The sequence below is a fragment of the Scophthalmus maximus genome, chromosome 5 (assembly GCF_022379125.1).
Source record: "Scophthalmus maximus strain ysfricsl-2021 chromosome 5, ASM2237912v1, whole genome shotgun sequence".
NCBI classification, from domain to species: domain Eukaryota; kingdom Metazoa; phylum Chordata; class Actinopteri; order Pleuronectiformes; family Scophthalmidae; genus Scophthalmus; species Scophthalmus maximus.
In genome coordinates this window covers 7,845,001-7,871,490 of record NC_061519.1, presented here as the reverse complement: position 1 = coordinate 7,871,490, position 26,490 = coordinate 7,845,001, and the positions used below count along the sequence as shown (strand labels likewise).

Sequence of the window (26,490 nt, the reverse complement as noted above, 5' to 3'; positions counted from 1 at the left end):
TGGCCCGCCGGCCTGCTGTTACTCCATCTTACTCTTACTAAGAACAAAAACACTCAGACGCTGTCTGGATGGCTGGGTGAATCAAGGGCCAGATATACTCTGGAACAAATGTGAATAATAGACACACGCACGCTTCTGTTTATAACCTACATTGGCTGTCAGCGTACATGTTAATTGGTTTGCATGGTCTGCGTTTCCAGGACTAAATATCAATATTCAATCCCAGCTTTCCCCATTCCGCATGCTGGTGTTTCCTTGGGCAAGACACTTAAACCTTAATTGCCTCTGACGGCTCTTCCAACAGGGTATGGAGGTGACAGAAGAAGCGCGGAAAAATTCAGGACTGTATGAACGGGTGATGTGACTTGTCCTGTAAAGCGCTTTGAATGCGACTCAAACTCAAATAAAATTGAGTTGAGTTGAGTTTGAGTGATCCAATAAGACAAGAAAAGTGCCATATAAATATAGTTGATTTACCATTTAGCTCAGTTGCTCAGTATGCTCTCTAGTTTGATGGCTTCTGTTCCTCTTATATATTGCAGAGGCTTCACTGAAGAGGCGCTCACTCTGAACACAAGAGGGTGGTGAGCAAAGAAACGTTCTTGCGTGTGTGGTAAGTAGCCTCATTCCGATTTCCCCACCAGAGTGGATCTCCCTCCTGCCATTCTTTGGGCTTAGTCAATGTGGCTTCAAAGGAGAGTGCTAAGGTCTTATAGCGAGGACCTAAGTTACAAATCTAATTTTGAGAAACGTGATCAGGCTCTCCCTCGTGACTTGCCTGAGCGTTTTGATGCTTTGTATCAAGGCCTACTCATCATCTTGAAGTGGCCTCTTCAGCACGGTCAGACAGGAAATGATGCAGGAGACTTATGAAATGTTCTGACTTCCTCTATTGGGATGAGTGTTTCAACCAAATTGACAGTGTCCCACTGGTGAGCAGTAGGACATACAAATTCTCTGTGTTCGCTGGTGTAGATGATAAGGCAATGCTTCTGCTCCAGCGCTCTTTGCAGCATGTGGAGTGTTGATTTCCACCTTGTTGGAACAGCCTGGATTAGGTTTTGTTCGGGGAGGCCAAGGTCCTCCTCAATATCCCTGCTGAATGGCCATTCATGTGCTGCCGTATGCGTATAGTCTCAGTCCTGCTACTGGTAGCATATTTCTCTTCGTTCATTCTCTTTGGTAATTGCACCTAAACCTACATTAGTTCTGCTCATGGCTGTTATCCTTCTTTTAGTGACTTTCTCGCCAATCCAACAATCTACCCTTCTCACTTTCTCTTGCTTGTTACATTTTGGATAAATACATAAACTTGTTTTTGTAACTTCAGTGTAGAGGGTTGACATGTTTATTTAAATGTCAGGATTTCTGCAGGCTTTCCCTTGACACATAGCTGCACGCACTCACCATTGCTGCTCCAGTCTATAAATGTGTTCCTCCTCTGTGCGTGTCTGCAGCAGTACCCTTCAGTGATGATAGGCAGCTGCACCAGTTGGGGCAAAACTAAACAAACTAACTGCCCCCTCCTTACAAGCAATATGCTAACGTAAATACAATGTCAGGGTGAATGAATGAAGTGAAGCAAAATGAGAATGTGGGTGCATTATCAGACTGAGGTTAGTCTAACAGACTGAGGGTGCAAGCTCAAATACCACAAGGTTTAGTTCTCAGATATTGTTCAAAGGTTCCTCAACTGAAATGAATGGAGATGGTGTGAATATTTGTAGGATTGAACTCTGCTAGAGGTTGACAGTAGCTCATGGACATGTGCACTACACTCTGTTCATAGCGAGGACGTTTTGCACATGTGCAGTCATGTTCATTTTGGGCAGAAGACACGGGCAAATTACAAAATGTTTGTCATCCGGACCGTTGTGGACTTTTGATTTGAAGTGTGTGTTTTTTTGGAAGACACCTGAATGCATCTGGGCACCTGGCTGCAGTGGGTGGAACTCCTGACATACAGTTGGCCTTGTTAACAGGTAGCATTTGTGAGCCACGGTCAAGTCAGTAATTTATACTTACCCAGCTGTTTGGTAGCAGAAACCAGAGACTTTATCTGCGATGCCAAGTTGGCTGACCAACATGAAAGAAACTATTCAGCTATTGTAATTATGAAAAGAACCTGAACATGTAACCATGGACACGTTTTCACACGTCAACTGCATTTTTGGATCTAGCAATCTTAATGTGAAGGTAGTAGGACCATTGCTAATACTTGCTGACAGACTGGGTGTCTTGACTTTCCTGTCTGGATAGCTGTTTCACTAAGCAGATAACCATCTGGCTGACTGCATAGCAAACTTACTGACTGGCAGGATAGGCAGCTTAGAAGCAGACTGGCTGACTTGTTTGTTTTCTTACCAAATGACTGAGACCTTGAGGGATGTGCGGAATTTATGAGCTGGCAGATGCACAGAGAGAGGGGGGGGGGGGGCACAGAGGGAGTGAGAGAAAGAGAGAGAAATAGCATGGTGTGTGGAAAATAGAGCAGGTGAGAGGAGGGAGTTTAGCTTGGCAGCAGTCAAAGGAAGCAGAGAGGAGGGTTTTCCCTTCTTTTTGAGTAGAGGGAGCGTGGCAAACCACACACACTGCTGGAAAAACAACAGTGGGGAGAAAGAGGAGAACAAAGACTGAGAGAGGGGAGAAGAAGGCCTGAAAAAAGGAGCAAGATTGGAGAGGGTTGGGGAGGAAGGAAAAGGGGGAGGGAACAGTATGTCTCACCTCATTGTTGATATCAAACACCCCTTCCTGGATCTTCTCATAGATCTCCTTGGCTGTGTTGATGAAAGCCTGAGATAGAAAAGGGAAGTGAGAAAGGCAGAGAGAGAAGAGAAGATTAAATTCATATTTGTCAATGTACTGTGGCTAAAAAGTTTGGAAGAAATTGGTATGAAGTATTTGGTGTATTTCTTTTGTAAATGCACTAAATATACAAAAAACAAAAGGTACTAATATGAAAAGAAGAATGAAACAAAGTCTGTGTAGCTGTGCTCACTGGAAAAAAGCCAGCCGATTAAAAATCTTTGGAAGGAAAATTGTTCAACATTTGAGGAAAATCGCAAAAATAGCACTAGTTTTTATGCTAAGCTAGGCTAGGCTAACACACTCTGACCTAAGCTGTGTAGTTAGCTGTTTTCTTTTTTGTAATGATTACAATATAGTGGTGACTAGTAATTGTTTCTTTTTATTGTGAACACATGAAATAAACAATCCTTATACTGATCTGTTGGGATGTAAAAAGTCTCCCTTTTGAAAATAAATAAGAAAGCTGTTCACCTCCCATTTGAACAAAAGAAATTAGGAGGAAAAGGGAGCAGGACTTTAAAAAAGTAGCCTTAATTATCTTTAGAAATAAATAAATCAAACTGTACTTCCTTTTGAACTACATTAATAGGAGAGAAGAAAGTGTGCTGGGAACTTTTTGATCCTATTTTCCCGAGTTCAAACAATTATATATTATATCATAAGATTATTATTAAAAGAAGGATTTTACTGTTGTAGTTGGTTGAGCTCTTTTCAACTGTTTTGTCTCCAACTACAACTAATAGTTATTTTCACTATGGATTCATCTGCTGGTTATTTTCTCCATAAATCGATTGATTTATAATATTTCTGAAAATTGTGAGGAATGGTGTCACGACATGTCCCAAACAATTATTTAAAAATAGTTGCCAAATCGCCGTACGTGCATGCGCGACAGGAGACAAACGGATCCTGTCCCTACCTTTATCCCATGCACAAACTCATGTCAGCCCCACGAGCCAGGAGAGTTTGCGTGTGTGTTTATCTGGACAGATGTGTCGGGCTGTTGAAAATTATTTCTATAGCACTTTTTAGGGTGTCTAAACGTTAAGTATGTGTCGAAAGTTATAAACGGGACACATACTTTGAGATTCTCTCTTAATTATAACTTCTTTTTTTTTTTTCAAACCTTAGTGATTTTACTGATAAATTTGCAATAAGCTATTATCATATAATATATATGTTTAGCTCTAATAGATATATTCCAATATCTTTATTTTTTCATTCATCAATATAACCTTCATAACCTCCAGACTGGACTACTGCAACAGCATTTACGGCCTCCTCTCCACCGACCTCCAAAAACTACAATAGGTCCAGAACTAAGCTGCCCGGTTGCTCACCCGATCCCGTAGGCATGTCGCGATAATAACCATATCGACTGGATTTCCTCTAAGTTCATTTTGCAAAAATATTGCCACCGCTGCTTCAAAATTGTATAAAATTTTCGCAATTACACGACTGTGCGAGGATGGCTTTTATTTGACACAAGACACAACGACACCCCCGAGGAGAGGAAGGGAAAGAGACAGTGAGGACGGAGTAGGGTTACCGGGTACCAGTGAGATAAAGTTGTATTTCGGTTCTGCTTATTGTTTATCTGTAAGGATGTGACTACCTACCAGGTTTTTTTTATTCATCTGCAAGGACCTGACTGTCTACATCACGATGAAACTGGTAGCGACAAAAATCGTGTAGAAGAGTGCAGTGATTAACACACGCAACAAGAAATAGGCCTTTAATAAAAGCTCATATGATTAAGTTGCACCAGGACCAAGCACTGCACCGTGGGGGACAGGGCCTTTGCCATTGCTGCCCCAACCTTCTGGAACTCCCTCCCTCCAAACATAGTGCACTCGTACCTCTTTCACACCAAAATTACCGTGTAGACCCAGGTTTTTTAAACCGCGTTTAATCGGCAATTGGCCCCTTTCACACTGCGAGCAGACCAGGGTCTGATGGTCGTGTAGTGACAGTTGGCGGCCATAGATGGCGATGGAGAGCGTCGCGCCATAAAACAAAGAAGAAGAACAGTGTAGTAAACAACAGAAAGCGTGGTGGCCAGGGAGCCGGTGGTCAGCGTTACTGTAGATCTTGTGCTTGTCACTATTTCAAAGTTTACAAACTCAGCGCAGTGTTGAAGTGTGTGAAAGGGGCTTCAGACTCCCTTACCTCTTTCAAAAATCAACTCAAAACCCACCTTTTCAAGAAAGCATGCAAACCATGACTGCCACTTCAAACTTTGTGTTTTTGTTCTGTACTTTGTATTTCATCCAAGCGTTTTTGAGTCTTCTGTTTTCACTATTTGTGAATATTTTCTATTTTTATTTGTAAAGCGTATTTCAGTGTCTAGAAAAGGGCTATATAAAACCTTTATATTATTATACACCTTTTAGTGTAAAAGTGTAAAACATAGAAATATATGCGAAAATGAAATTTCTTAGAAATAAATCTCTCACTTGTTGTGTAGCTGCAGGTGTTGAAACTTCTGTCAAATAAAACCAGTGCTGATTCTAATTAATTGGCTTTCCCCTTCACCTTTTGATCAAATAAACACTGCCTTGATGTGATATCTTCCTCAGCAATATTACATTAATGTTTATTACCCTATCCTAATATTCTGCTTCAATAAAAAACAGATCAAGGCAGGAATATGTTCTCAAAATGCTGTGACGTTTGGACTCACAGGGCTCCACATGAAGAATATATTGAGAATAGAGAATATGCTCCTTTCAAGGCCTTTACACGTTTAGATGATATAATTTAAGACCTTGCAGAAAATGTAAAACAGTTACTAAAACAATAAGATCTGAGCTGAGCACACAGGATACACACAATCCATGTTCTTTCTATCTACATCACACGCACACACAGTATGTGACGATCAAAGATGTCAGAATAAAGTGGAATTAAGCACCCTTAGCAACTCGCCTGTGACTGTGGTATTGTTGCATCTGTCTCCAGGGACATTCTCTTAATGTTTGTGTCTCAAGGGTCTAAACTGGAGAGTAACTGGGATGATATCGACTCATATCTCTCACACGCACACACGCATGAGATGATGACAAGATGCTCACAGTAATCTCTCCCCCTCTCAGGACCATCCACTGAGTGTTGGTGTCCATCTACAGGCCCTCATGACAAACCCAGCGCACTGATTGGCTGCTGGATGTTGCTGGAGGTAGGGTGAATGTTATGAATATGTATGAACTATAACTGGTTGATATACCACGGGAGAAAGGTTGATGATGGATAACAGCAGGAGAAGGAGGTGGGGAGGAAGTACTGGGGGAGAAATAGTGGGAGAAATGAATGGAAGAGGGCAGTAAGACATGGAGGAGGAACGAGAGGAAGACATGTTGGTTCAGGGGTGGGAGGAGAAAATGGATAGAGGGGGAGGGGAGGGAAGTAAAGAGCAAATGATGGACGTCGAGGGATGGAGTGTGGAGAGATGAGGGGAAGGGAGGAGAGGAGCTGTATCAGGAGGATTCAGAGGACACTAATGAGACAAATTAATCATACCGTGCACACACACACCCCTCCCCCTATGTCTTAACCCCAGAGATCCACTCCACAGTGGTGTGATTTTGCATGATATAGGCCAGGGGAAAAAAATCAGTACACACAACACACAACACACAACACACACACACACACACACACACACACACACACACACACACACACACACACACACACACACACACACACACACACACACACACACACACACACACACACACACACACACACACACACACACACACACACACACCACTGGTGTGGTGCCCTTGGCTCACATGCTGTGCTGTGTAGAATGGGATTATTTATGTGACTGGATAAGTGAGAAAGGGTCCCCGAGGACAACGGCATGCATTCATTACACACAACAACACCAGGGGTGTGTCTCAGAGAGGCGGAGCTCTGTGCTCCCTGTGCTAACTATGGGTCAGGATGCTAAACGTGGAGCTGGCAGGGGTTTGGCTTCAGCATGGCCAACTGTGATGCTACAGGAAAGCGGCTAACATGGACAGGGCGGGCTTTATGACCTATACTGCAGTCAGCCATCAGGGGACGATCCAGTTGATTTGCTGTGATGTAGTCCATCTTTATATACAATCTACGTTTCACTGCTGCTATTATTACTGCTACTACCCTACTAAATATCAAAGGTGGGTGAGAGCGATTGGAAAAGATCCCATTCTTAATGCACAGCCAGAATGAGATGATGGACATGGATCGAAGTTTGCGGAAGACAAAACACCATCAGAATCTCTAGAGGGGTTGATGATTATAAACACTTTGACATCGATTTATTATAGTCTTCAGTTAATTAATTCTATGCTTACATTGTGCTCCGAATAAATAGAGGACTAACTCGAGATACAGACATCAGAAGGCAGCACTGATAGCTGTGAAATAGCAAATAATGTGTGTGAAGTTCCAGTAGGGCCCTTCTTACAGGAAAAGATTTATAGGCAGTTTTATCATTATTGTTGGCCTGCGTGGAGCAGATTACATTAAAGATAGATTTTCAAACAACTTGTCACGTTTGAAATGTAGCCTTAATCAAAGCATCAAAGTAAAAATTACTGTGTGTTTGAGTGTGTGTGTGTGTGTGTGTGTGTGTGAGAGCGTGTGTGCGTGTGTGTGTGTGTGTGTGTGTGTGTGTCATTACCTCCTCTACATTAGAGGCAGTCTTGGCTGAGGTCTCCATGAATATGAGGCCGTGTTCTCTGGCAAATGCTTCACCTTCTTCTTTCTTCACCTCTCTCCTCGACTCCAGGTCGCTGAAAACACCCATTTATAGACGATAGCTCAGTATCGAACAAATTCTACAATTACTCATAAAAAATTGGAACCCAAACACTGATCATCCTGGTAGTTATAACGGATGATTTTTATTTTCAAGATGTTTGTATCAGCAACATAACTCTATTATGTAACCTCTGCTACAGAGTGAACACAGTTTATGAAATTGCTTATTTAGATTTGAAAAGAGTATATATTCAATGTAGGCATGGGCAGGTATGAGATTTTGACGGTATGATAACCATGGACAAAAATACCTGGGTTTCACGGTATCGCGCACCTCTAAAATGTACTATTGTAAAATCTCTGAGTAAAGAAAAAATATTGCAAATGTTTTGCCATTGACCAAAATGTATTTTATTTTTAAATAATATATAGAACATTTGGAGCATTAGTAAATGTTGTATGTTAAATAACAAAATTGAATTATTTAAATGAATGCAGTCTCTTAAGTGTTGTTAATGGTGATCATTTGACTGCTCTGTGCTGCTTGTTGGAAACATGTTGAATGTGTTCCTCCTTTAGCAGCCACTTTGTGTCCACATTTTTGGATATTATATTTCTCTACTCTGCTGCACCGTGTTGCGCGAGTTGCCAAGCAAATGCATGGGTGAGATTCTGTTCGTTTAAAAAAAGAAAATAGATCAAGATTAACAAATCTTTATGGTATGATAACCGTCAAATTTCATACCGTGGTATACCGTGAAACCGGGTATCGCTCCAACCATACTGTGAAACCTCAGCTACATCCTGAGTAAACTGAGTTGAGCATATATAGTGCTGGAATGCTTTAGAGCTGAGTTCCTTTTCAAAATTTGACAACATTATCAGTTTCACTTCAATGAGCGTGGTGCTGGATTATTTACTATGAGCACTAGTTACTCAGTTTCCACTAAAATGTAGAGCATCTCACAGGAAAAAGCATCTCACCTCTTGTTGCCAATGAGCATGATAACCATATTTGAGTTGGAATGTTGGCGAGCATCCTCTAACCAGGTCGTCAAGTGGTTGAAGGTGTCCCTTCTGTTAAAACAAGCACAGATCTCTGGTTTCAGTTTGTGGCCAATTAAAACTGAGGTGAAATTTTCACAGATAAAGCAATTATCTTGTCACATTCTATCACATGCACACACACGCAGACACTTTACCTCCCTTTATAAAGTGGAGAATTGATGCATTGATGTGCTTGTTACTTCCTCTTTCAAAATTGACAACAATTTAATTCATTATTTAGATTTTTTTATTTAAGATTACAAAGTAAAGATAGGACAGGACAGGGAATAAGAGAAGGGAGACAGTGAACAACATGCTACAAATGTCCCATGCCAGATTCAATCTGTGGAAGTTTCGTTTCGTGGTTGGAGCCTTATGTGCAGATGGTATAAACACACTCTGGGCTATTAACTACTGATACCATGAATCTTTGTCACAGTTACCACTATGCTACTGCGGTTCAGTTTGCACTGGCTTGTCTTTGCTTTAGGCCTACTACTTCCCTCAAGCTAGAAGCTTAATGTCCACAGCTAGTGGCCCCTAGAGGTTGTAATTCCCCCTGTGCCCCACAATACTAAGAATGAACTCATGCCGGCTCTTGTCAACTGACTCAATTTTCTGCATAGGTCAGAACTAAGAAATCTCGAATTCTTCTGACCATGAATATGCACAGAAAATATAATCCACATCCGGACATTCTTTTTTTAGCATAGAAGAAGCTGGTTGCAGGGAATTTATTGCTGCACATAAAAGGTCACGGGGTCCGGGAAATCATTTGACATGAACCTCTGGGGACCATGAAGATCGATAACAAATTCTGTCGATCTGGGCTGTAGTCATCAATATATTTTGCTTTGCACCATGGTGTTGGTGGAGAAACTGACCTGCTGCTAGTGGGGATGACAAAAGAGGCAGAAAACCTTCTGAAGCTACATGCTGAGCAAATTTTCAAGGCTAATACTTGAACATTACTACTACTGGTAGATTTGATTTATCAAGGTCAGGGCTCCAGACTAACTTTTTTTACTAAGAGCGCTGTAGCCCCTTAATGAAAATTTTAGGGGCACAAGCAGAAACTTTAGGAGCACACCTTAAATCGGCCTGCAACGCAATTATCCATATTTTCACCCATTTTAACTGAATTACTGATAAATGCTTTGGTAATGAAGACAATTTACAGAAATTACAGTTTGCTATTTTATTTTAACGTCACAATGTCACAATTTAATTGAATTGTATGAGGAAAAAGGGTCAATGGTTATTTTAACATTGTTGAGTGAGACGTAAGCAGGGATTAATGCAAATATATATATATAATCTGATCGATTTTTTATTTTGGCCAAGTCATTTTCACCATTTATTTTTTTAGATGTTATATTTTTCCATGCACCATGGAGTTGCTTCCCATAGGTTTTCATGTAAAAAGGTGGATAGGGTGAACACACCTTTGACCCTCAATGCCTGCTTAATAAGGGAAATTATGATATTCAAGCACCACCCCACACATCGCTGCTGTTCTGTAACGCATTCACGAGCGCACCGACATCAGGTCCATTAGCCCTCGGAACAGGCCGGTAAGGTGTGACGCTTGGAGTGGAGGGTAGGTGAGGAGAGGGGTGACAAGGGAGACCCGTGCGCACGTGTAATCAGGGCACTGCCCCATCGGCAGCGGAGGTGGATCTACACCGATCTCATGCGTGGCCTTTCTTATTGATGGAAATCATAGCGACTAACAACTTTAATTCCTGCGTAGACGCGAAGACACACCGACGAGTGTAGTTGACTAATCACACCCGGACTCATCCCCCTCTCTCACACATTGTTCTACACTGGCGCTGACACGCTCCGAAAAAAAAGAGAAGGTCTGCACATTTGCAGGTCGCACGTGCGCGAGTAGTTGTAAAGATTACTTGCACTGCCTCGAAAAATGCTCGCGAAATGCGAACCATTTGGTCGCAGTCTGGGGCCCTGAAGGTGAATTTTTAAGATACATCCTCGCACCATGGCTCTCGGGATGGTGATGTCGGTCTGCCTCTTAGTCTGACCACCATCTTAGTCTAGATCTTGTCCCGGACGTTCATGCAGCCCAGATGACGAAGCCTAATGACGCCTCTGCACACCCACACAAGTGTTTTAAATTACTTTGGCTGGCTGAAAATGTGTGGAACTATGGTGGGAATTAATGATGTCATGAATCTCTACTAGAGCCCGACCGATATGGATTTTTGGGGGGCTGACGCCGATATCCATATAGATATTTGTGAGTACAAGATTCCAGATACCGATACATCGGGCGATATTTATCATAAATAACTATAAATTGAAAATACGAATACAACCAGATACATACAACTTATAACTAACATTTATTTTACATAAAATGTAAACATAAATGCACATTCAAAAGCTTATATCAGTTAGACGATAATATTGGTCAGGCTCTTAAAATATCGTCCGATACCAATATGTCTGTGAAAGGCATATATCGGCAACATTATCCGCCAACCGATATATTGGTCATCACACTCAAACACTGTGTGTACACCCACGTAGTTGTGAGAAGAGGTATAATCAGAAACTGTAGGTATGCAAAGGCTTTATTTATTATTCTCCGACTTCTTCTAGACTCACCATGATTCATTTTTGTAAAATGTCTCAACAATGTGCACGGGAATAGCCTCACTACCATGATTGTGAACTTTTTTTCCCTGCATAACGTGGACCTTATTTAGGACGTAATTTACAACACCACGCGATACTTGTAACCAAATCACAATATGCTTACAACCTATAACCAGGAACTTTACATAGATGCTGAGAGGTATTTTTGGTTTCTTAAGTTTTTACGCTCTTGTGAGGACACAGTCTTGTCATAGCATCTCATTTCTCAATGATCCTGAGCACAGCTTGGCTACAGAGTTTGTAGTCCCATGTCTGATTGGCTGTTACCTTGTGATGTCATAGACAAGCAGCGCTCCTGCAGCTCCTCTGTAGTAAGACCTGGTGATGGACCGGAACGACTCCTGACCAGCCTGCAGAAACACAAACATATATTAATAAACAGAAATTGAAATTTGAATAATTAAAATTACCATGGACAACTGCTGATCCTTTTCAACCCTGGTCCTGCTGGAGTCTGTGCTGTAGGAAAGAATGATCAGGCCTGTTAAACTTGAGTCTAGTCAGACACATGTTTTGTACTAGTCCTGCTTATCCAGCAGAGTCCAGCTCCAGGTTTTCAGTCAGCTGGGAGAGGACAGGACAGAGCAGAGCCTATAATTGGATACAATACATTTCTCTCTTCTTTTTTCCATCTCTGTCACAAACCCTTTCTTTCTCTTTGCCTATGTGTTCTTTCCTTGTTTCCCTATTTATAAAAACATGGAAGAGGACATACGCCGTAGTGTTACATGAATTAAACCTGTTGCATCATATATGACAGTCTATCCAGTTCATCAGGTTACCTTGCACATTCAATCCCTCTTCCTTTAATAACCTTTCATTTTCTTACCCTTGCCATCTCTTCTTTGCCTCACTCATCTTTTTTCCATTTTTCTATACATCCCTGTGTCCACTATCTATCACTCCTTTCACCATCTAGAATTCATACAACCCCCCAAATGCCATGCCCATTCATCCTCCGTCTCCGACCCATGTACTATAACAATGTTGTCTGTGTTTCGTCCAGGCCAGGGGAGAAAACAAAACAGCGCTCTATCCTAGCAGCTGCAGCCCTGCTCTGACCTCAACTGAAAAGCCAGTCAGTCAAAAACAGTCAGTCTGTGAATCATTCAGCAAGTCTTTGGACCAGACTGCCAGTTCGTCTGCAAGGAACCACAGTCTGCTGGTTAGTGAAGCTCTCAGTCAGCCAGGAAGTTAGTCAGTCAGCCATTAAGGATTCTCCTCTTGTCATGTGGATTTTTTGTTGAGCGGAAGGAAAAATTTACTTACACCACCAAACAAAAAATATTGTTTAAGCACACTGTGTACAAGACAGAAACATGAATAAACATTCCTTTTTTAACAAATTCATAAAGCCGCACATACACCTGATTCTCTTCATGAATCATTCATAAACCAATTTTGGAAACCGGTACACACAGTGCATAAGATTATTTCACACTCCAACAATTATCCATAAATAGAGGCAGAAAGGCTCTTATATGTGTTCATTACATACAGCTGTGGTCATTTATAGCATCTGTACCACGTCACATCTCATGTACCTGTATTCTCTATTAGCAAACAAAACGAAAAAAGTGAACAACCGAAACCTTCTTCAAGAGGGTAAAGTTGAGCCCTGAACTAAAAACTCATTTAAAGTAGCCAGAGGACCGAGAACCAATGTAAATAGCCACTGGAACAGTCAGTCATTCGAGGGGCAGTCAACCAGTCAGTAATGCTATTAGTGAATAAATGATGAATAAGGGTGGAAGAGAGGGATCGCTGGGTCTGCCTGCCATCTGGCCTACATGCTTGTGTGTAGAAAGACGCACCCCCCCCCCCCCCCGCTTCCACAACACACACACAATTATTCATAAGGAATGTTCAGCCTACACAATTATCCAGCTGGTCTCTCTAACCGTGTTAGTAGTGGTGTATTTTGAGACCACTAGTCAGTCACCGAGTGCTGTTGGGTGTAATTTTAACCCTCTTACATTTAAAACGTGGAGCATTAACATGAATATAGGAATATCCTGCTGGTAGGATAGAAAACCTGCGGTCGCCTTGAGTTTGAAGAAGCAGGGCCGACATCAATATTCTGAGCCTCCTTCTCTCGCACAGCATTTTTAAGTGGAGCTGTGGCTCCACCTGCTGATCAGCCGGTTAACTGCATGCACAACACCTTGGAAAGATTATTTTTCTCCAGGAAAAAACCCAATGGCCAAAACACTGCTCACCTTTTCATCACCCATACTTGACCGATATGGAAAATCTCAAGAGGTCAAGGGAAGTTGTAAAGAAGAATTTAAACTTTTTTTTTTTTAACAAAGCGTCTTTATAAGGCTTCATGAACTTACACAAGAAAATGTGTTAAGTGTGCGACAGAACCTCCCGCAGTCTCTTGACCATATTGATGTGCGTATAAATCTTCTTTTTGGAAATATCAATGAGAGGAATGTATGAGAGGGATACAGGGTAGGAAGGGGTTGGAAAATTTAGGAGCACACTGGTGTGGAGACGCACATTAAATTCACAGTTGTTCATCACCTCCTAGAAATTCTGTTCATGGCTTTAAATGGTATATTTACATCTATGTTTATGAGCTCTATTGTTTAGCCTATGACTGCTAATGTCACCTGTCCCAGGTGGTACCAGGTTCTGAATGTTCTGGAATGTTCTAGGGGTTGGTTGTTGCACTGTCCAGGGACAGGTGATAATGTTCTGGAATGAGTGCTCAGGAGAGAACTGCTGTGACATCACAGCCGCTGTGCGCGAAGGAAGGATTGTAAACAACTACAACAACAATTGTGAGAGAACTCTCTGGATGTGTAGTATGGACGTAGCCCCACGGCTAACAGCTCGCTGTCTGCACTGCAAAATTGTTCCTTCACTGCAATGAGCTTTTGAAATAGAGCAACTTCAAAATAGCATTTGAATATTAAACACATGACTTTTCTATCTAAATCTGAGAGCTCTCAAATTATATATACTGTAAAAAAAGGATTTTGTAATTTCACAACTTGAAAAAGTATTGAGTAGTGATTTAATTTCAGACTTTGGTACGCAATCGTGTATATTATTCAAATTAATATGGAAACGATTTGTTTCCATATGAAGCACCTTTTAAGATATGAAAATATTTGACCTGCTTTCATTTAAGGTCAATTAACCTATCTTCACTAATCTAAATTTTTCAATGCACACTATATTTGAGCTGATTCAATTAACACTATTCAGCTTGATCATATTACTTTTAATTTGGATAATTTGAAAAGGACAACAAACAGAATTTTGTCACCACCATCTTTTTAAAAAAAAATCAATTCATTACCCTGAGACAATGAGGTATATAAAGTATATACAATATAATATATGCAATAGCTATATTACCGTATCCCAGATCTGCAGTTTGATCTGTTTGCCATCTATAGTGATCATCCTCGCTCCAAACTCCACACCTACACACAAAGACATACACAGACAAAAGAATGGCAGTTAGAGAATCTTATTCCAACTGCTGAGATAATACACAATCATCTAATCTAGTGGAAACTAACCGACTCCTACTTGGCCATGTTTATACTCACAGGAACTGGTATGCGTGTTTTGGAGAATATTAATAATTTCTAACGGCTCATCACACAAGACAAACATGGAGTGAAATGCCTGACAGCCGAGATTTGTTGTGTATGAAAACTAACTTATCTTGAATGAACTGTTGCATTATGCAATCTAAAGCAACTCAGTGCCATCACACACAAGTGCTAACAAATGATCCAGTGACATTGGGGAATCCTGAAGGAGGGCTGCGAATAGAGGTTGCTTCAGGAAGTCCAACTTGATCTACTTATCTGTCTCTTTAGCGAAGTAATAGTTGTGGGGTTCTTTACCTCACGGTGCCGTCGTGAGCATTCATACGGAGTAACAGTCGCAAACGACTCTGATGTGGTACTTTGTTAGCTAGACTGGGCTTGGGCGTCACTACTTTCACTGACTTTTTGGTCGTACACTCGTCATGTAGCTGCCTGTGGTGCTTTTTCAAGTGCTGATTCAGATTGGTGGTGTTGCCTTGGGACCTGCGACTGTTCCACAACATGCTTCACCTTCTTTTGTTGCACATCTGTCAGCTCAAACCTGAAATGCTCCTGTATCAAGTGCAGCTTTTCTTCGGGACTAAATTGTCTAACCCTAACTTCTTATTAGTGAGAATGACTAGTACAGATTCTAAATCACAGACTTTGCGATTTTGCAAATCGCACTGTTTAAAATCCCAATTTCGATTTAAAAATGATTAATCGTTCCGCCCTAGGTGAAATGCAAAATTAAATAAAATGACTAAACACACTTAGCATGTAAAAACAACTTAAAATAGACACTGACGTTCACCCGTTTCAAACTAATGGTCTCTGTAACCATTTATCAAAAATTTCCAATGATGATTTTGCATTAACGTTGGATGTTCGCTCTTACCAATGGTGAGGTCGTGAACTGGTTGAAACCTCTTGTCCGTGAACTGTAGTAATAGACATGACTTCCCAACACCTGAAAAACAAGAAAACAACATTAAAGTTAGTTAAAACAGTGTCTAAAGCAGAGTATTATAAACACACACTCATTTTCAAAGGTGTTGCATGTGCTGAGAATAAATCACGACACACAGCAACATTATTATGAAATCAATTCAATTTCCAAACTCTAAACTTTCAACACAGCACAGAGAGACAGTGTTTTTTGTAAGTGTCAACACTAAGTTACAAGTGCACAACAATAATTATTTCCATATAATTAATTCAAGCTTAATATCAAAATATTATCCAGTTCAAACAACCTGGCGTGAGTCAGCTCAGTTAACTCGAGCTAACTGACCAGCTGGCTTCTTTGTATGTGTAAGGCAACTGATGTTTTTCCAAAGGGTACTGGTGAATCTGCTCACCATTAACAAAACTTACAAGTATAAATTCAGTTGTGAATGTTACACAGAACCACAATCACTCAGATGGACTGAGATTACAGCCATGTGGTGTCAAGATTCATTTCTTTATCTTTCAATGTTTGGCTTGTTTTAGTTCCAATAATTCAGTTTAAGACATTGCAGATCATTGGATAACAAAATCAGATGATGATGCTCGCAAATTTGATTATGAAGTCAAAACTAATTTTAATAGCATTATACAATTATGTGTAAATGATATATGTCAACAGAGTCAATGATTGTTGCAAGCCACTAGAACCAAAATAGCAAGTTGTAATTTCCCTGACACATGCTAAAAGAAGCAATGTCGAAACACAGTAAACTGGTTTGATGCAGCATCAGCTGCACTGCAATTGATGCTGCATCAAACCAGTGAAACAGCAATGTGCTTCCATCAAGTCTCTCACACCATGGCTAAGAAAAAAATTTAAATATTGAAATTCAGTTATAAGTAGGTGTAACCATTTTTTCCTGTTTGTATTTGCCAATTAAAGGTCCACTGAGCCCTAGGAAAGGCAAATCCAAAAATCCAAACATTGCTAAGGCTACAAAAGAAGTGATGGTTGGAGCTGAAATGACAAACAAACCCTGCAGCCATTTTAATAATTATATGTGCCGTTAGTCATTTGTTAAAAGAGCATCTAGACATTTCCTGGTTTCAGCTTCTCAAAAGTGAGAATCATCTAACTAGAATCCATTTACACATATTTTACATATATCACTAGATCATTTGTATTGAATGGAGTTTTCCAATGTGCTTTAGGAAATAGTGATGGTTATTTTTCATTATATATGTGTGTGTTGTATGAAGATAGACTATAGAAGAGTATAGAGGAGAGAAATCTGATCTATTTGGTGTATTTATGTCCTCCATTTACCTGTATGTTTATGTATTTAACTGAGAATATTTGAATGCCTGTAAGAGGAGAGAAGAGGATGCTAATGAGAAGGCCAGAATGAGAGACTCGACATGGTGACAGAGAGGGACATGGTCTTCCTCCTCCATAGTTTCCAAGGGTTACCACCGGCAGGCAGAGGCGTTGCTAAGCAGGAATTGTGTGATGATGATGATCATAAGAGATGGATGGAAGGATCACCAGGAGTGCAGCTATATAGAGGCGTTGCAATCATGTCATTGTCACCTCCAACACTGTTATTTGTGCAGTCAATAGGCACCTGCTTCCAATAAATTCTACAACAAATGCAAAACCAAACACGGAGGGACATTTTTTGGGTTCCATTTGCTACATTTTTCCAATTAACAAAATGAGTCACAATTAACAGACCATTTCAGCTCAGCATTACTTTCTATTTCTTGCCAAGAGGTAACAGTGTTAGAACTGTGTCACCTTTTGCAAAGAAAACAGATGGAACAATGCTACTGTAATTAGTTAATGTGTAGGCTGATGAAAAATGTAGGTCTCCAACTAAAGATTATTTTCAGTACCGATCAAGCTGTCAATTATTTTCCTCCAAGAATTGTTTAGTCTATAAAATGTTCAATACAGTTTCTAAGTTTGACATCATAAAAGACAAAGGAAACAAAAACATATTACACTCTGAAAAGCTTCAACCTGAGAATTTAGTTTTTTTTTCTTTAAAAACACATCATCTTCACTATTTAAAGATGATTAATTTAAAGATGATTAATCAATGATCAAAATGATCATTGACTAATCATCTTTACTATTTAAAGATGATTAATCAATGATCAAACTGAGAATTGTTTTTGTCAATGGACAAGATCTTGTTTTGATTCAGCCTTGAAGAATTTGAATTTCTTTACCAAATTTCATGACAATCCATCCAACATTTGTTGAGATTCGCTGAACTAAGCTTGTGGAGTGACCTGACAATGCTCTCCTGATAGCGCCATAATGCGGCTAAAACCAATCCAAATCCGTACCTTATCAATACATAAAAAGAAGAAAAAAGAAACAATTCCAAATTTAGCCGGGCCACTTATAACACAGTGGTCAGACGCAAAGAATTTGCTGTGAGCATTTGTTGCCAAAAGAAAGGAAGTCAAAGATTTCAGGCTGGCAAGTCACTAAAAACAATTACACCCATTTCAAGAATGAGGCAGTTTATTTTCCCCCTACTTTCATCAGCTTTAGGTTGTGCTGCAGATGCGACTGAGAGATTAGAAGGCCGAGGAGATGATGCACTGCCCACTTACAGCAGCACCCTGAAGCTAAGCAAGGTCAGCAGATTGCAATGCAATCCCTACTGAGAAATCTAACAGGGAGTCTGTCCAGATTAACTGTCCACGCACTGTTACTACTACTGAGGTACCTTCAAGCATGGTGGCAACTGTGGCTCTGGTACTAAAGCTGCTAAATGACAACTGTCCCTGTGGCCAAAAGTAAGAAATTCAAAAATGATATCTCTGTGGGTCTTACTGCGTTCTAGAGGTAAAAAATACTGGTGGTGTAATTATCAGTGTTCCCTGTTCGAGGCGGGAGACTTGTATTACATTTCAACCCCCTTCCATCACTCTGACATGTTAGCCCTCAAACAGAAATTCATTAAAACATGATGAATAATCACAATACCACTGTCTGAAAATCCATTAGCATAGTTGAGGTGTTCAAGTCAGGTCATGAGATAGCTATGGGCCACACATACCACATTAGAGGCTCAGTTAACATTTCTACAGTGTAGGATGCTCAACCAACCACATTGCTGATTAACACAGTGGGCAACACATTTGTACACTCTTCATATGACAAGGAGAAACATGATGAATGATTTGCAACTTCTCTGATTTACATTATTGTCATAATCAGAAAATTATAAAATGATCAGTGATCCACCAAAATCTTTAAATAATGGGGCCAAAGTAAAAAGTCTCTGGGAATTTGCAGGCCGTACAGGCAGCGCTTCATATAACGGACTCTAAATTTGGAGTTTTAGGCATATAGACTATAATTTTCTCTTCACTCAAGTTGCCAAACAGATCTCTCCACAGGTTACCTTGAAGCCACTGGCTTAAAGGCAAGAGTTTTGGAATTTGCTAAAAAATGCAGATATCAAAGAAGAATTCTGTGGAATCCCAAAAGGCAGCTTCCTTGGCCAACTCCTGTTTTTTATTTTCTCCAATGATCTGCCCTGTGTACTAGAACAGGCACAATCAGTAATGTATGCAGACGACTCAACCGTGCTGCATCTATCTAATGTATTGATTATTTGACTAAATAGGACCATAATTTACAGAATGAACATCATCAGACTTGAAACCAAAGATTGGGACCATAAACTTATTTTTCTTCTATAGACGTCTATAGAAACTTCTTTTTGCAACCAGTGGAGTCACCCTCTGTGGTCATTCCAGAGAATTCAGGCTTCAGGCACTTCTGCGTTGGCTTTACTGTCCAGACCTGGGGCCTATTCCAGGAAGCAGGTTTAAAAAACTTTGAACTTAAACCTGAACTCTGACTTGATCTACTCTCAGATGGGAAAATCAGAGTTTTTGGTTTCCAGAAAAGCAGTTCAGAGTTAGTTAGATCAACTCTGATTATTTTCACACGGAGTTATGCGTGTGCCCGCCAAATATAAAAAGCCATCATCAATGGAGCTTCAATACAACGAGTCACCATGGCAACCAAGGCGAAAAAAGAAAACATCGGTGGCTATTTCAACTTGTACAGAAAACTCCCGTTTGAAAAAAAATCTAAGGGCAATGCAAATACTTTGCTCTGGTCGGAGCATGTCCGGGATGTTATAATGTTGGAAATAAGGTCGGAGAATATTGTTCAGATATGTGATAGATTGTGAGAGAAACGGCAAAGTTCTACTTTTAAGTAGTCGTCAGGGAATGAAAGCATCGGGTCTGAACATCCTCTCTGACGTGAGGCTACTGAATTAATTCCGCTTCCATATCAATATCGATCGGGTTGACGATGAAAGGACACTCAATTTTTTGACAGCTAGATCAAGTTCAGAAAAAGGGAGGAATTAAAGAGCAACTCTGAGTTTTTTTTTAAGAAAACCTGCCAGTGAGCAGGTTAGGTTCACAGCATCAGTTACCATGGTAACTGACATACAGTTTAAGTTCACTCGCTTTCTGGAACGGAAAACCCAGAGTTTCCCTCTTTTCCGGATTAAAATACTGAGAGTTTCGGCAAAACCTAGCAAATTATGGAATTTTCATCTGCACTTCCAACAAGTCCAACAGGATCAGCCTGAAATAGCAAACAAAAAACACAACAGCATATCTTTACACCACACATCACCCAGACAACTGGTGTGGATAACCGTTGCTATGGTGCAGTTAAGAGTTAGACTATGATTTTACCAGAAGACAGTTCATTGAGTAAAAACAGAGAAACACAGCTGAAATATGACAAACTACAGTCGTAGTACAAAGTAACAACCATTGAATGTGTGTTAGTCTGCAGGATAAGGACCTGACAGATTAGATTGTAATGTAGATAAAAAATGAAAGAAATGAATAACAATTACATATGTGATCACGTAAAACAAGTTTAAGTTCTGCAGCCCCACCTCTAAAGCAAATAATGGTAGCAAGCTAATTTGTAAACCTATTTTACCAAGTCTTTTTATTTTGCCATTAGTTCATTTCCTCATAAAAAAAGGTCTCTTATACAAATTCCATCAGCTTTTGAGGAAAATTAAAGCTGAAACAATATTTTTTTTGTAAATTATTAGTTAGGTGGGAGTATTATTAGCATTAATAAACTATCAGTCAAAAATTCATCGTCAGCATTTATTGACGAAACTTTAAAGAATTGGTGCCGTGTTAAAGAGAACCTGACCGACTGCTTGTGCAGGTTTAAATTACCCTCAGCAAACAATTAGCCAGAAAGCATCACTTCACACAATTTATACCTCAGAATCAGCTTGCATCGAGCAGTCATATTATAACAGCAGACATATATAACGGCATTATTCCCATATGGGCACTCTGTAGGGCTGTTTCCTGTCTAATATATATATTTATGTGCTCTACATGTGTAATTTTAACAAGCGAAACTGTAAATCTCTTTGTTGACAGAATTCTTATCATCCAGCTTTAGCAAACATCCCCCAACAAAACGGACTCCTTCAGATATTTGCAGGCCTGCAGCTTTGGGTCTGGTTTTAAATGCTGCAGCATTTGCAGGCTTTATGACTTGATTAAATCCAAATTGGACAAGACCCACGTCTTGCAAATATGGATACAAAATGGATATACATAGAATTTGTCCCTTGATCTTTTTAGAAAAAGTTACCTCCGATTTGTGCTTCTTTTTTTTAGATTTACTCTTTATTTATATAGAAGTGTGTCTATTGGTCAAATGTGACTCAAAGCCAAAGACAAACCACAGTCAAACAGAGTGGGCCAAGGAAGAATTTTATGAAAAACAGCCTCCACAACACAGGAAAGAAAACAGTCCGAGTACTAGAATGTCACTATAACACTGTTTAATATAACCCTGATCTCAACGACAAACCTTTACGGGAGAATTCACATTGAGCAGCACTAGCTTGGGTTCTGCTCTGCAAACTGAGGTTGAGGAGCTTACAGGGAACTCTGCCAGGCTCAGCACACCTCAGTACAACCAAGCGGAATATGTTGTAGCACTTTCCGGCAATATGCAATGACGTTACGTTAGCAGCTCAGACACTGCTGGTCCCATCCTGGCCACAGTGTCACAGCATCCGCGTGCATTGAAGGCAGTTACCAACACTGAATCTGGTCAATACAGTCTCTACATTTCAGTGAGGATCCTTTGGAAAAGTCCAGGCGCCGCTTGACGGAAATTAGACACGTGCACACTACATAGATGCACCGCCGACTGCAGGGTATTTCTGGTGTAGGCATCCATGTGACCAAGACGGCACCTTGGCTGCGGCTCTCCTCAGCAGCCACAGCAGGCAAACAAACAAACAAACTTGAGCCTCTTTCGCAACATCCCTGAAGTAAACAAGTGGCCCACCAGTGACCATCTAAGTCCAGTTCACGCGTGTGCACGTTGCGACTCCATTCCACACACGTCCGTCGACTTCGGCCACAGTACCTTTCCTTACTGTGGTCCTCTCCTAACTATGCCGAAAGAAACATCGATGAGAAAAAAAACTTTGATGATATTTCAACTGTTGCTTCGTAAACTAGAAACAGCTGTTTGGGGTCCTGACTACATTCCTGGAGTTTGTGGTTCGGCTGCTTGCTTTAGATCCGCCCAACACGTTTGTGCCTCAGGTTGACTGCAGCTAAGCCTGTTTGGGTTGTTTGGGGGGTGATTTATTTTATCATTGTATTTACATCCGGTGCTACATCATTGTAACAGAGGCAGCCTTTGAAATGCACCTGCTGCCAAACCTGCAAGTGAATCGAGCAGGCCCCTGATCGGGACAGCTAGGGGGGAAAACACACGGATGACAGCATTCAATAGTGAGCCGGTGGTTTCCCACGTTATGGCCGAGACGAAAGTAAAACGGAAAATAAAACAGCGCACACAATGTCAACCGGCGTTTTGTCAATGCGACTCACGCCTGGTCAGAAATAAGCGCCCTGCGCCACTTCGGGGAACATCGGAGGCGTTCGCCAGACGTTCTGGCCTTTTCCAGACAAGGAGCTCGGCTCACACACAGTGTCGTTCGATGCTGCAGCCGCAACCGAAGGGAAGTTGACACCGCGCGTCGCTACGTGCCCGGTGCGCGTCGAGCTCGACCTGGGCGTCAATCTACAGTCGTGACAGCGGTCTGGATAAAATATTCGGTGGAACCGCAAATGCTAGCTAGGCAGTTAGCTAGGCAGTTAGCTAGGCAGTTAGCTAGGCAGTTAGCTAGGCAGCTAGCTAGGCAGTTAGCTGGGCAGCTAGCTGGGCAGCTAGCTGGGCTCGCTAGCGGTGGCTAACACCCCCACCCTCGTCGCAAACGGACAAAAGGCCGCGCACACAGCGCCAGTGTCAACATCTCCCAACGCCTACGTAGTACAGGAAAAACGAGTGTCATGGCACCAGCGCATCGTTTTCTGTCACCGCCTTGGCACTGTGGACGACATCCACGCGCGTTAACGGCATGGGACTGAAGCTGTCATCCCACTTCTGGCGTCTCCGCTTTTACCACGTCATTGGACCGACCAACACTGCGGAAATAGTCCGCTAGCAAAGCGCTAACAGCTAGCTGAAGGCTAACTGCCAGTGTGGCAGACACTCGCTGCAGCCTACCCGTGTCTCCGATGATGATGTATTTGAAGAGGTACGCGTACGCCATGGCCCCTGCTTGGTACAGTCAGTGGTGTCGACCGCTGCGCTCTCGTCAAACCGACCGTGAACCGTGTGAAGAGGCAAGCGGGCAGCTTGTCAGCCTGTTTTTTCTCCGTTCGTGCTGAGGAAGGAACAATAAACAGCCAAAGCCTCGACTCTACGTCACACGATCCGCCCTCGCCACGCTACAGTATGATGCGTTCAAGGTATCCTCGGAAATTATGTGATGCGTTTAGGTACTCCGCTTTTTACTAAAATACATGAATTGTAGTTAGATGCTTGGGCATTTTTTGGTTTGTTTTACGTTGTCCAAAGGGCCAATTCAAAATGTGACGACATAAGTTTGTATTATTGTAACTGACTCAAATTAATATTGTCTTAAAATGATCGGCAAACTATCATAAGACACTATTAAAGTCGCTCTGGCGGCCCCTGGTGGGCGTACTGTTTATTTAAGTCCACAATTCAAACGTGATAGAACTGCAATTACCTCTTACTCTGTCAGAGGCAGAGGCTGCTCTTGGGTGGTTGTGTCACGGTTACTAAGCTTGTTTTTCTGCACAGCAAACAGGTTGCCACAGTGTAACACACTGTGACTGTGTGTAACACACACACACACACACACATTAGGGAAATAAAGTGGCCATTCTCATGATGAGCCCAGCACCATCAAAGCTGATGCCACTTTCTTTTTTATTTCATAGTAGATTATTACAGTGAGTTTTCTGTTGTGCTTCATGAATGCAATGATGTTTGCAGTAGTGGCATAACTGCAAACAGGGTATGTCTTATCACCTAAGTAAACGTTTTTTTTAAAAAAAGAAGAAAAGAAATATGACGACAGATGTCTCTAATAATTAAAAAAAAACTAACATACTCAGCTTATGTATGTTACCGTTGATATTGCAGTATCTTAACTGCAAAGATATGTCTTTATTTTTTGTGATCATATATTCAGCGTAAAGATAGAGGAGAAACAGCAGGTGCACAGAGGAGTTGTGGCGCTCAGAAAATCCTCTGGGAATGCTGCCGAGAATGGTAGATGGCTCTTTTAATTCCCCTGTCACTGCCAAATAATACATTTATTATGTGTAAAAATATTGTAGATACATCAGCTTTTCATCCTACTTGAATGTATTTATTTTAGATCAGAGGATCAGTCTTAGTTGAAGTTTGAAGGATGAAGCTGGCATCAATGTACTTTTTCTGTGTCTTATCTTTATTATTTCCAACAACTCCCTTATGGAGACCAAAAGCAACAATGACTTTATCCTGCTAACGAGTTGACCTTCATCTTCTCTGGTCAGTTGTCATGGTTTCAGCAGTGGCAAACTGGACCCCTTCCATCCTTTTTAATGTGTTGATCCCTCATCAAAAATGTGACAGTAATGAAGACATGGATTTGTCATTATGTTCTAAAATGTGACATCAGAGGAGGCTTTTGCACAATGAATGTTCAATAGGTGTGACAATAAGTGAGCATTGTCCTCATCAACATTTCCTTTTTTACCAAATTCGTTGTACTTTAAAATGTTATGATGTGCATAAGAGATTAAGAGTGGATTAGATACTTTATTAATGTGTCAATAATCATAATAAAGGTGTAAAATACAACATGGGACACAAACCTATTTACCCAAAACAGGAAAAATGGGATTATTTTTCATGTCACCTGACGGCAGCAACTAGAAAGTGTTATATTGTAATAGTGATAGAAAGTGTTACTAAAGTAGAAAATAATTAATCACGGCATAATTACTGGCTGTTGAATTAATATATTGAACTCAAACAGGTAAAAAAAATTAGTTACAGAGCTGATAGAGCTGCGCTGGTATGGCTCATTGTTTCCTGCAGGGAGCGGCAACGTGACATATTTAATAAGATATGTTATTGTGTGATGTGTCAGTGGTCCACTCTTTTGACATGAGCCATACTGATGCAAAAAACGAAAGACCAAAAAATAACATTTAGACATACTGTTTCTCTATAGAATGAACATGATGACAACTTTGTCGCCATATCTATCACAGGGCTGAAGGCTGGAGGCATCATCAGTATGTGATGTAATTACATACTGATGTATGTTCCTTCATGGAGCGCAATTGTTGCCCTGATATTTGGTCCAGATATCCATGTATTTTAATGTTTAGCTATATTCTCTATAAGTCTGCTTTTTGTTTGTCAGCAAGGATTCCTTAAATACTAGTCCAACAGATTTCCACAAAACTTGGTGGAAGGATGGAACATGGGCCAAGCGAGAAGCCATTCGTTTTAACATGATCCGGACGAAGGGTCGGAATCTTTTATCACTTTATTTAACAATGTTAGATAGGGCAATTTTTTTCGACATTTTCACCAATTTCCTGAGGAAGAATTTATGGATCTTGAAAAAAAAAATCTGGCATATTTTGGCACCGATGTCTATGACTGTTAAAGACGGCTTGGTTAAAGTTTAGGGCGCTGTTAGGTCATGGCAGAGTTATGAGCTCTACTGATTGCCATTGAAGTATTTACAATTCTTATTCATATTCTTATAATCTATTTGCATTTGAACATATATCAGGGATGCAAACAAACAACAAGAATATATCTGGTATTTGTTATTGTTATTTGTTGTCTTTTCAAGACTTTACAACACATTTTCCCCCTAAAACTTATCTCTATTTTGTTGCGTCATTACCTGGGAGCCATTGCTAACACTTTTCCTTCAGAGCTTTCTGTCAGAAGAACGATAAATACCCGCCCTGGTCTCTATATGGCTTCAGCAAGCGCAGACGTGGATCACACACAGCGACTGTGCAGTCCGTGTTCTGCTTTTAGAATTCGCAGCCTGGAAACAGGGGAGGTCACCTGATTTCAGATGGCTCAGAGGACACTTTCCTGTTTAAGAATGTGGGGCAATTAACATCAGCTGCCTGGAGGATATGGATTAACAAAGAAAGAAACAGAGTTAAGGAGGAACAATTGGGACCACGAGCTATTTGTCGCTCTTGACTTTTTTTGCTGCACACACTTTTGCGATTGATCTTG

General features: G+C 40.8%; 1 protein-coding gene across 1 annotated transcript in view; it reads right to left on the bottom strand.

The window, feature by feature from the left end:
- rab2a (RAB2A, member RAS oncogene family) overlaps positions 1-23,644 on the bottom strand; it is a 28,770-nt gene extending 5,126 nt beyond the window's left edge. Inside the window, exons 1-7 of the mRNA XM_035633617.2 lie at positions 23,422-23,644; positions 15,745-15,816; positions 14,665-14,732; positions 11,560-11,642; positions 8,548-8,640; positions 7,484-7,595; positions 2,725-2,793 (exon numbers count right to left, since the gene is read on the bottom strand). Coding sequence (XP_035489510.1) covers positions 2,725-2,793; positions 7,484-7,595; positions 8,548-8,640; positions 11,560-11,642; positions 14,665-14,732; positions 15,745-15,816; positions 23,422-23,467 — 543 coding nt within the window. The 5' untranslated portion in view covers positions 23,468-23,644. The remainder of the gene's footprint in view (positions 1-2,724; positions 2,794-7,483; positions 7,596-8,547; positions 8,641-11,559; positions 11,643-14,664; positions 14,733-15,744; positions 15,817-23,421) is intronic.
- Positions 23,645-26,490: the final 2,846 nt, after the last annotated feature.